The 11,813-nt window shown below is 38.3% G+C and overlaps 1 protein-coding gene across 1 annotated transcript; it reads left to right on the top strand.

Moving 5' to 3' along the window:
* Positions 1–3,085: 3,085 nt before the first annotated feature.
* LOC148861108 (uncharacterized) lies at positions 3,086–10,499 on the top strand. Its single transcript, XM_088986815.1, has 4 exons — positions 3,086–3,646; positions 4,564–4,699; positions 6,446–6,625; positions 10,173–10,499. Exons 1-3 carry the CDS (start codon positions 3,640–3,642, stop codon positions 6,612–6,614), a joined length of 312 nt encoding a protein of 103 aa, XP_088842941.1. The 5' UTR covers positions 3,086–3,639; the 3' UTR covers positions 6,615–6,625; positions 10,173–10,499.
* Positions 10,500–11,813: the final 1,314 nt, after the last annotated feature.

Here is an 11,813-nt window from a genome sequence, read left to right as displayed (position 1 = left end):
TCAGATTTGGTCTGGTTTGGTTTGAAGATTGATCCTTGAAAATGCAATTTTCTAAAATAGGGAATGTGATTCCCACATGGGAGAGAGATAAATTTTTGAAATTTCGCCCAACCTTCCTGTAGGGTTCGGTCATCCATATGATGGATCTCAAATCCCTTCAGGAGATAATGAACCCCTGAGTCCATCACCATGGACTCTTAATGGGCCCAAAATTTACATAAATGGTCATTGGGTCAAGCCATCTTATGAAGGTCCAAGGACTGTGGGCAGATGCAAGATTAGCCCATCAGGTATAACCCTCAACCACATGAATCCTGGGAATTAAAACCTTTTGCAAACAATTTTGAGAACATAATATATAAGTATATCTCTATATAAATATAGTTTGCAAAACCAAATTTCAAACACATTTGAAATCCACTACTAGCAGTTTAGGTTTTCCATCAGAGAGAGTGCATTTCCCCAATCATTCACTTTGTCCTACAAAGGGGCTGATCCTGTCACTATGATCACCCACTTAGGTGAATTCTCAATCTGTCCCAACGTACCCAGGTTTTGAACCCCTCTAAGGATCTCACTGATTGGTACATCAAAGATAGCCCAATCCGACACCTAGTGCAGTACCATAATCGAGTCTAGGGGTCAGGTGTGACATTCAAGTTTTGTCAATCTGTCTCCAAGGTCTAGGGCAACACTAGAATTTGGTCTGATTCAAGGTTTCAAGAAAACCCACACTGCATGTACCTCAGGTCTCACCCTGGCAGCTGAGACAAGCCACTCCAACCAACTTGGTTGCACATTAGTGTCAGTTTTGACAGGATAAATCTCCCTAGATCTATCCAACGGCTGTGAAAATTCTAAACTAACACGAGTCTCTTATGTGTCCAGTTTAAGGGTATTACAAAGAAACACACCACAATAAGACGAATCAAATATGTACTTTATTCATTTACACTAAATTTCATAATGTACATCATTCTGATTGGAGCTAAGGGCATACACTGTCTAACACCCACTGCCATAGCTATAGAACAAAGTAAGTTCTCAGCATAGAAGTTCACCGGGAGAAAAGGAAATGAAATTTAAACTGGAACGATGGGTGGTTTCCAACCTGGTTTGAAATTTGGAAGCCACTTAAATAATTGGAATGTAAAATAATTAATTTAAAAAAAAAAAACTCACACATCCAAAGTTTCTAAAAATCACCTTCATCATCAAACTGAATCAATACATGTTTCGAATCAATGGCTGTAACCCATACCTCATTCTGCATACTGAATGAGGAGGGCGGCCATGCACGCATTTTCCAAACAAAGCCCACTTCTGAACTTCATAAAATTTCTCCAATATTTCATTAGGAAAGAAAATCATAGGTTCCCCTTGTTTTAGACTAAGGTGAACCATAGGAACATCCACAGAGAGTTTAGCAAGAGTAAAGACTTGAGAAAGAACAAAAGCAAAGGAAGGTTTGAAGTTGGAGGAGTGTCAATTGTAGTAGTCACTAACAGAGAAGATGAGCATCTAGGGTTTCACACCTAGAGAAGTTGCCATTGAGCCCCAATCATCCGATGCCATTAGAGATATCATTATATTATATTCTGTATCATCAAACACTTATATCATTGATGAGGGATCAATAATATAAGTCCCTAAGTCAGTTTAGGTTTTACTATAGTAGATTCTACGTTCAGAAGTTTAGATTTTAAATGGGCCCAAATGCGCTAGGGTTTCTACAAGGTTCCCTTCTTTGGAGAAGAAACAAGCGTAGGACCCATTAAGTGAGAGATCATTAAATGATGTATAAACATCATAGAAATGATGCACATCCAGCTGTGATGGACGTAGAAAGCCACACAAAGTTTTCACATGGGCCAAGCACTAATGGCCCATATACGAATCACATTCACAAAGCACCACACATAATTAATCAAAATCAACTTAAAGCCTGTAAAACTCAATTCCATTTAGATTATCACACTATCAGCCCACTATTGGACCCATTTATCCAACAAAATTCGACTTGCTAGCCCAATCGCAAAAAGCAGTCTGGCCTATATATGTTAAAATAGGCTTATCTTGCTTTAATCTAAATACAACTAGGTTTAATAAGTGTGAGCCAAATTGGTCTATGTAATGGCCCATCAAACCCTTATCCTAGGTATGAAAACGATCACTTAATTAGTGATCTAAGGGGTTGTTAATAGTCCCCAAAGATCCCTAGATTCAACCGTGTACGATGGGCCAAAACTATGTCAAATTGGCCTAGGGTTTAGTGTCCTAAACATACACCATTTTCAAAATTATGATCCAAATACTTTCAAGCATGATTCATAATCAAATTAGTATAAACAATCAACAATTAGATGGCGGAATAAAAAAACTAGGGCTAAGAGTGTGATGGTCCGAATCTTATCTGAACAATCTGCAAAAACACATCAATCTTCTTTCTCCATGTCAAACTTGCAATCCATCATCCTCTAGGATCTCCATCTTTTCATACAGTGTAAACTAACTTATAAAAAAACCTAATTTTTAGCGCTTACATCAGGAAAAAACCCTAGTACATTTTCTCTACGAAAAAAAAGAGAAAAAAATTAATTACAAACCATATGTGAATATTAAAATAGCACGGTGTCCGTTAATATTACCACCAATAAAGAATCTGATCTCCATCACACTTTCAGCCCAAGAATTCAAGAATTTACCATAGAATTATTCCAAATAATATAAAAAAATATAAGGGCTTAATTTTAGATCATTGGCCCCAAACTAATAACCGAATTCTCAGTTTATATGTTGATTAGGTCAAATCGATTAGATTAGTTCATGCCATTTGATATTTATTTCAAATCTGATTTGGTCCAATCAAAGAACCGAACCTAAGTCTAATACCATTTTTATAATGGTTAGAAATCAGATAAAACAAGGCCAAATCAAGTTCAATGTCTGGCCGAAATTTAAATTTTTTCTAACCTAACCCGAGAACTCATTTCCCATGAATTTGAAATCATTACAAGAGAAACGGGCATTAGCGGCAGTTTGTTAGTTGGCACATGGAAGACTGAAATTTTTAGCCCGCAACATTAAATCCCCCGCGAAACAGAGGCTTTTCCCCCTCCCACTCTTCTATTTTCTCACATTTTCATATATTCCCGCTCTCCCCCCCTCTCTCTCTCCCAGTCGACCTCTAGGTGCTCCTCTCACAGTCTCTCGCACCATTGAAGACATCGAACCGGCGATTTGTATTCCTGCTCTCCTCTCTATTTCTTGGTCGATCATTTCTGATTTCTCTTTGCTCATTTTCTCACGGTCTTCCTACACCATCAAATAACACCCAACCGGCAATGGCATTGGCAATGACAGGCTTCCTTGGATTTGAAGCTCTGAAGCTCGAGTTCATTTCCTGACAACATCGGCAATTTTAGACCACTTCTTAGAGTGCAGTAAGAAGTGGGAGACCTCCTTGCATTTGAAGCTTGAGTTCATTTCCCGACGAAGTAGATTTCTCGTAATCGGGCCACAATCTTCTTGGTTCAACGAAGGCTGTCTCTCTTCAGCAACTTAATTTTTCTTTGTTCTGAAATAGCCTCCTCATCTCAGTTTCTGCGCACATTGCATATCCTTGTTCGTTCATCACCGATGGAAGGTAAGATTGAAAACCTCCATGACCTATGATAGCTATCCCCCTTTTTAGGATTGAACTTTTTCCATGTATGTTGATATTAGTAGGGAATCTGGTGTTGTCTTCTTGAACTTTTGTTCATTCATCACATTCTTGTTGAATCTGGTGTTATCTTCTTCAATTTTATTTCTAGATTTGCTTAAATTTTTGTAAGTACCTAAATAGTAGAATCATATTGATTAGCTTAAGGGATTCAGGCGGCTGGGCTGTAGATCCCTATTGATATGCTAGTAAATAGTAAGTTATTATGATCTTGTCCTGTTGATATGCTACTGAGTATTTTTTTTATCTGATTCATATTCTAATATTCTCCTAATGATATGTCAGTAAATAGTAAGTTATTATAATCAGTTTCAAACTGAGAAGCGTATGTGGACAAATCTGTACATTTGAAGGTTGTGAAAGATAACCTAGGTTTTATTTTGTTAATAGAAAATGATGTTCAAAATTTGCCCCTTTTGTAATTTATATGTAAAGGAAATATTATAATGGTGGGTTTCTTCCTGTTGACTTCCTAGTCCCCCCAAAGACCTTTTTAAGGGATATGTGGGCTCTTTGGTAGGCAAATCTGACACAATGGTCTAATTAGACTTCACATAGATTTTCACACATAAAATTAAGTCCATATCTCAATAAGATCTTATCAGATTTCAGGTGTATCTAATTTCAATCAGACTTTAGACGTCCAAATTCCACCTTAGATTGAATGGTCTGAGTCATTGAGGATTCCCTTCTTTATATTCCAATAAGCATATAAAAAACTACAAGTGGTGTCAAACTTTGATTGGATTGGGTGTTCTAACCTTGTTAATTGAATTATTCACATTTTAATTCTGCAATTCCTATCAGTGCTTGTTACATTTTAAACCCTTATTTCTCAGGAACACGCTTGGCCATTTCTGTCAGTGGGGATGAACCCTGTGAGGAGTTGGATATTCTCAAAGATGTTGATGCTACAATGCTTCTACATAATCTACCATCTAAAGAAAGTGTCAGTAGAGTACATGCAGTGAGGAGGTAATGTTGTTAGTTTATCTAATTAGATTGGGTTAAATGCTTTGTATATCTTGATTCATTTTGAATCTGATCATGATGGGGTTTTACACATATTCAATGGTCTTGAATGCTTGTAGAGCGGAAAATGCAACAACTAGGAATATAATTATATGTATAGTCAGTTCAGATCTTTATTGGTTTGGAATAATCAAAACTTATCCTGATCCAATTATATACGAGAACATAATGCAGCCCCAAACCCTATATAATTAGGTTGGTTAAGTTTGGGTCTGTCTGGTCTGCCGTACCCATTGACAGCCCTAGATCAACACCATCCTTCTGAATTAACCAATGATTTTGATTGCAAAATAATCATCCATTGTATGAAGAGATAGGATCTTCTCATTAACTTGAACTTGCAATACAATTTGCATAACTTGAATCTGCATATTAGAAACATCTCTTGTACTTGGAAATATTCTCAATGCACGGCTTTAATGTGCTGATAAGGTTGGTTCCAAACCATGCAGGTGAAATCTATTCATACACACTTTCCATGCATGGGTATTTTGGGTATTATAAATTAGGGTTTCAAGAGGAAAACATTAGTACTACTCACCAGGGACTAGCATGAGGAAGCAACCTTGGATTATCATTCTCATACCAGTAAAGATAATGAGATTTCGTGGGCGTTTCATTCATGGAAATAGGCACACATTGCCGAATCACATATACCTTGGTCTTCTCTGCATGTTTCTCTGGTTTTGATTTTTCATTGTGTATTTAGATCTTTATACATGACTACATGAGCATCTTCAGCATGTAGCAGAGGTAAAAGGCCATTACCCAATGATTAATACGGAAATCTTTCAATAGCCACCTAAGCTGCCTCTGTGGTGTATCAAGGGTGGCTCTAGACATTGTTGATGTCTAGAACCTGTTGTAAAGCCTTATGGGAATCTCCTTACCAATTTATCAAACCAATCGGAGGGAGGCATATTTGCAGAGCTATTTTGGTTATGGGATCTTGGAATTGCAAATGCCCTCCCACCCCACACTACAAAAAAATACATTTCTAGTGGCAGTTTTTGAATTGGCTATTCGGTGACTGCCGCTAGAAATGTTGATATTCCGCTGAAAAAAGCACGGGCTGGGTAGGTTTTCCACTTTTCCTCCCTGCAAATCTTCTACTTCACGTTTTGTCTTCTTCCCGCCCTCTCCGTCCATCGCCTCTCCCAGTCGACTCTCTCACTCTCAATTGTGCTCTCTTTCTCTCTTTCATGCACGCTCTCCCTCTTAGTGCACATCGGTAAATCTCTCTCCCTCCCTCTCGTTCGTTCTCTATCTCTATCTCTCTTACACAGTCGCAAATCAGCATTTGATTGATAAATCTCTCTCTCGCGGTTTCTCTCTCAGTCGCACATTGGCAGCATTTGATTGACAGGTAAATCTCTCTATATTTCTTTCTCTCTATATTCAATCTCACCTAAATTTTCTCTCTGTTATCCACTGGACAACACCAACCGGCGATGCCTATATAAATCAAAACCCAGATTGACCAATTCATCATCGGAGAACATCCCGTTTTTGTTCAGCCGCTCTTAAGTCTTCAGTCGATATTATCTCTCTGGAAATGGGGCACATATGCCATGATTCTGAGTTCTGCTTGAATACCTAGGTTTCCTCGTATATTCGTTTTTCAGATTTAGCTTTCTCACTGTACTTTTAGTATAGCTGATCATATATTATGGTCGTACTATGCTGCAGCCTCGAAGGTTTGATGAGAGACTTCAGAATGGGTTGCAACTCCTGTTGTATCAGTTGTGCTTGTTTGGTGGGGAGGTTCAGTTTGTTGAGGCCACAACTATGGCAGGAAAGGGGGATGTGCGTCTTACTGGGCAACTTGGTGATGTTATCAAAGAATCAGCACAGATAGCACTTACATGGGTAGGTTTCTCCATATTCTGTAACTTGGTTTTGATTTCTTTTGGCATGCTTACACTATGAATTATATTTATTCCTGTAAGGAGAATAAAATACCTGCTAACAATAAAAAAAGAACAAAATACTTGTTAGTGCATCCATAGCTTAAAGAACAAAACTAAGAGTTTGGAATCTATAATATCCTTCAAGAGTTGAACTAAATGCTCCAAATAAATTTTATTTGTTTACCATTGAATCCATTTCCTCTGTCCTTTTGAGTATCTGCACAAGGGGATGACTGTTCCTTCTATTCTACTTGATTATTTATTTGGTCTTTCTTTTTGATAGGAAAGCTTCCTAGTTGTAATCCATAGACAACTAGTTCTATCCAAATGCATATTCCCCAACATTTTCAAGGAAATTGCAGTTATAGTTCTTTATATTGCTTATAATGCACCTTTGCTTGTCAGAACCACAAAAACAGGGGAAATGAAAGAAAATTGAAAAGGAAAAAGTTTTTTATCCTGTTATTTTTTGCATTTAACAAAATTCAAGCATTCAAGTTCTTTTTCAAAACCTATATGATCAAGACAAAGATTCATTCTAAAATGTCTAATATGTTGAAATATGGAATATAGACCTTTATGCATTCCAGCAGCAATGTCTACATGCATCATAAAATGATTTGTTCTAAAGATTTTGAGTTGGCCCAAAGACTTCATTCAGGCTCGGCTAAGGTTTACCTTTCTTTTTTTTCCTTTAACTGAAGGGAACAAGTATTGTTGAATTACTCTAATGGCATGGTCGTGTTGATTTTGTTTTCTTGTTCATTTTGAAATCAACTCAGTAATTCAGAAAAGCATTGTCCGACCATATGGGACCAACTTCTTATCCCTCTTCAGTGCGTCATTTAATTATTTCTCTAAAATTTCTTTGATTTTCTTTGATATCTTCAGAAAAGTAAATCTTTTTAACTGGTCTAATTTTCTTGACGTCCTTACTGAAGTAAAATTTTCAGCTTCTAGACGGTGGTCACATGTATTCATATCTGCCTAAATGCCATCAAATGTCAATTCACACAAGACACCTGTAGACTTTTTGTAGAATATGTTAACAGAATAATATAAATCTTATCAGCAAAAGTAGGATTCATGTGGTGTACACTTGAGTGCAAGTATCAGCAAAAGTGGGATTCAAGTGCAAATACTGAAAGGATGAGAGATCCATCACATGGACGCCCAAAGATTGTGGAATAAGGGGCGAATTTCAAAAAATTTTCTTCTCCCTTCAACTGGGAATCACATTCCCTATTTAAAAAATCATATTTTCAAGGATAAATCTTGAACCTTAAACTGAACCAGATCTGAACCAAAAGGAATGGGAGAGAATAATACCTGATACGAAGAAATAATATCTCCCAACGAAGGTGTTCACGCCCAAGGAAGGATCCAAAGACTGCCCCCACTAAAGATGGCGTAGTGCAGGATGGAGCAGAATCAGCAGTGTTCTTCCCCAAGAACTCTGTCATTCGCAAGAAACAGTAGAATGGAACGTGAGCACAGCTTCCTTTTCAATCATTTCTCAAAGAACTGATGTCAAGATCCAATCTTGACTTCTCCCACAGTTGGAGATCGAACTGGTAAACAGGGCGACAAGAGCAGGGAGGCGGCAAGAGAGTATTCGCAGGCTGCAGAATTCTCTCTTCTTGATTTCAGCACTAAAGATGATCTGATGTGTTTCTTGTTGGTCTCTCTCAAAGCTGCCGCCCCCTCAATCTTTTTGTTAACTTAAAAGATCAGCTCCTAATCCCATTAGGAGGTGCTTATCCAAATCATATTTGGATCGGCCTTCTCTTCTAGTGATAAGGATAAACCCTTATCTTATCTGCAGATTAGATTAGCTTTATCCTAATCCCATTAGGAGGTTTCTAGATCTGAATCACATTCAGATCTGGACTCTCTGAGTGGATAGGATTAAGACCCTATCCTATCTGCTAATCTATCTCAGAATTCGCCCATTTAATTAACTAAATAAATAGCCAAGTTCGAAATGGGCTTTAGGCCCATTATGCTTCCTAACTGCTGCCTAGTTGGGCTTCCTTGTATGGAGTGGGACCCAAGCATTGATCTACACATCAGCCACATGGGTTCGGCTCAGCCTTTGTTACAAGGCCTGGTCGAATACACTGTTAAAGACAGTGCACCCCCTGAAACCCATCAAATGGGTTATATGGGCCCAACATTTACCCTAAGTGGTCCTTGGGCCAAGCCACCTTGTAACACCCAGGGACTGTGGGCAGATGCAAGATTAGCCCATCAGGTATTATCCTCAATGGTCTTACACTTAACCTCTCAGCCCTTAATGATCATACACTGTCCGACAAGAGAGGACATCTCCCTCGGCTGTAAGGAACAGTGTTGCACTCTCCACTTATATGGATCCCGGGAATTAAAACCTTTTGCAAACATTTTAGAAACCATAATATATATACTTTTATATCTCATATAAAATATATTTTGCAAAACAAATCTCAACGGTTGAAATCGGCTGTCGGTAGTCTTGGTTTCCAACAGTGAGAGCGCATCCCCGATCATTACCTTTGTCCGACAAAGGGGCTGATCCTGTCACTATGATCACCCACTCAGATGAATTCTCAGATTGTCCCAACATACCCAGGTTTTGACCCCCGCTAAGGATCTCACTGATTGGTACATCAAAGACACCCCGATCCGACACCTAGTGCAGTATCATAATCGAGTCTCGGGGTTGGGTGTAACTTTCCAGTTTTGCCCATCAATCTCCAAAGTCCAGGGCAATACTGGAAATCTGGTCCAGTTCAAAGATTCAATTAATCCCACACTGTATGTGCCTGGGGTCTCACCCCGGTTGTTGAGACAAGCCACCTCAACCGAATTGATGGCACCACAGTGTCAGCCTTGTCAGGATATGTCTCCCCAGACCGACCCACTGGCTGTGAACATTCTAAACTAACACAAGTCTCAATAAGTGTCCAGTTTAAGGGTATTACACAGAAACATACCAAGGGAACATGAATCAAATATGCACTTTTATTCATTTACAATAAACTCATAAGGTACATCAATTTTTATTGAAGATAAGGGCATACAAAACTGTCTAACAAATACACTTGTAGAATAGTTGTTACTGATAAGGAGATAACTGCATATACCAGGCATGAAATGCTTTCAGACATTTTAATATATCCCCTAGTAGATGGGCAACCCTGGACATACACTTGAGTGTAAGTACTGGGCATATCTATGCAGCTGGGAAAATCATGACCATGTAGTTAGATGGACATGCATAATATAGATATGCCAAATGTACCCATTAACCATCAAGCATCTACATAAAGTTGATATTAGTATCCCCTTAGCAAAGACATGACAACTTCATCTTATGATCATCCCACCTCATGCTTGATAGGTAAGAGCAAGGGGACAAAATAGCTGGTTCAGCTTTTATCCTTTGCATTTCTGAGGGATAAATTTATCTTCCACTCTTTCCATTATTTTTACTGAAAAGTTTTTATTTTTTTTTATTTTAATAGGTAAGAGCGAGGGTAGCAGATCTTAAGTTGGCAGCTGCTGGGGTAATCAATTTGATGGAGGGACGAGATATCCATATACATTTTCCTGCTGGGGCTGTACCAAAGGATGGACCCTCAGCTGGTGTGATCTTGGTAATATCACTGGTCTCACTCTTCAGTCAAAAAAGAGTAAGAGCAGGCACAACAATGACAGGAGAGATGACATTGCAGGGTCTGCTATTACCAGTTGGTGGCATTAAAGATAAGGTGGGTGTTATTATACACATTTATGTAAACTTGTTCTACTACTGGTAAGAGCAATCTAATAGCAATGGCTGCTTTGATGCATGTGATTCACATATTACACCAAAGAATTGAATGATGGATTGCCTCTTGGACACATGATTCATATTGGCTCTGACCATCAAAGTTCTGTCAACTTCTGAATGTTCAATACTTTTTCTGTGGGGGGAAATGAAGTTTGTTGATTGAATAGCTAGAATCTTTTTGATGAGTTAGGCTTCAATCAGGGCAAAGCCCATTCAAGCAGTCTTTACTGCCTTGCATTGAGAATATCTCTGCACTTATGTACTTTATTTCATGGGGAGATATTCCCAATGCAAGGTTGAGAGAGGCTGTTAGATTGGTGTGGGCACGGATTTGCCCTGATGGAAGCCAATCTCCTTTTTGATAGGAAGCCTCTACATGACTTGGGCCTACCCCAACAGAGGCAGTCTGTATCTTGAATCCTGGAAGACTGAAGTATTTATATAATGGTCACAATGGCATTGTTCCTGAGGCCCTATATACATTTTTATCTAAAAGAGACAAGCCCCAAGTTTGTATAATCGGACTAGTGGGAAAAACTTCTATATTAATTGTGTTTCTGAATCGTAATGCACATCAGAACATCCATGCATAAGAAGTTAATAGGATTTTCTAAAATCTGCAGATCTGTGAGTCCATCTGAAACTGTTCAGGTTGGAGACAAAGCCCTTCTCTTCTTTAGTGCCAATGGGACCAAGGACCTTTTATTGTTGCAATAGTGAAGAGTGATTATTCAAATTTTGAAATCTGAATAGTATAATTGCACATGAAATGTTTCTTCTTTATGCATCAGACAGTTGGGCCATCATCGGGTAATGGGCCTTTGTACCATAAATTTCTTTTCTCTTTTCTCTAATCCATCCAATTCCTCTATAGGTTGTAGGATTGATCAAGGAATGGATTTCAAAAGCTAATCTATCAAAGAAAGCTTCACATTCATAGGAACATTCTATTCCCAACATCTAAGTAAATTCCTCCTCTCTCTCTTCAATTCCTTTAGATTTAAACCACTTTCTAATTGTTCGAACTTCCATTCGCTGATAAAAATGGAGCTTCCATCCTTTCGTGCCCACACTGCTTAGAAACCATTCAAATGTAGTTGCTTCTAATATTTTGATATTCTCCATTATAATTTATGCCGCCAGGCTTTATCTAAGGTTCCTCTTAGAACTATGGGTTTCAAAATTCTTGAGGTTTTGCAGGGCTGCAATTGGTATCGATTTATCCAAATTTGAATTTGATCCAGTTAAAGGTTATCTGAATTTAATTTGTTTACAGTTGGAACAAATATGGATCCACCCCGTCCAATCTTTTGATAAAATCCAATTCTTTTCA

Source organism: Nelumbo lutea, chromosome 4 (assembly GCF_056320005.1).
Source record: "Nelumbo lutea isolate HS-2025 chromosome 4, American lotus-T2T, whole genome shotgun sequence".
NCBI lineage: Eukaryota > Viridiplantae > Streptophyta > Magnoliopsida > Proteales > Nelumbonaceae > Nelumbo > Nelumbo lutea.
Note: the sequence above shows the minus strand (reverse complement) of the source record. Positions and strands in the feature narration are given on the sequence as shown.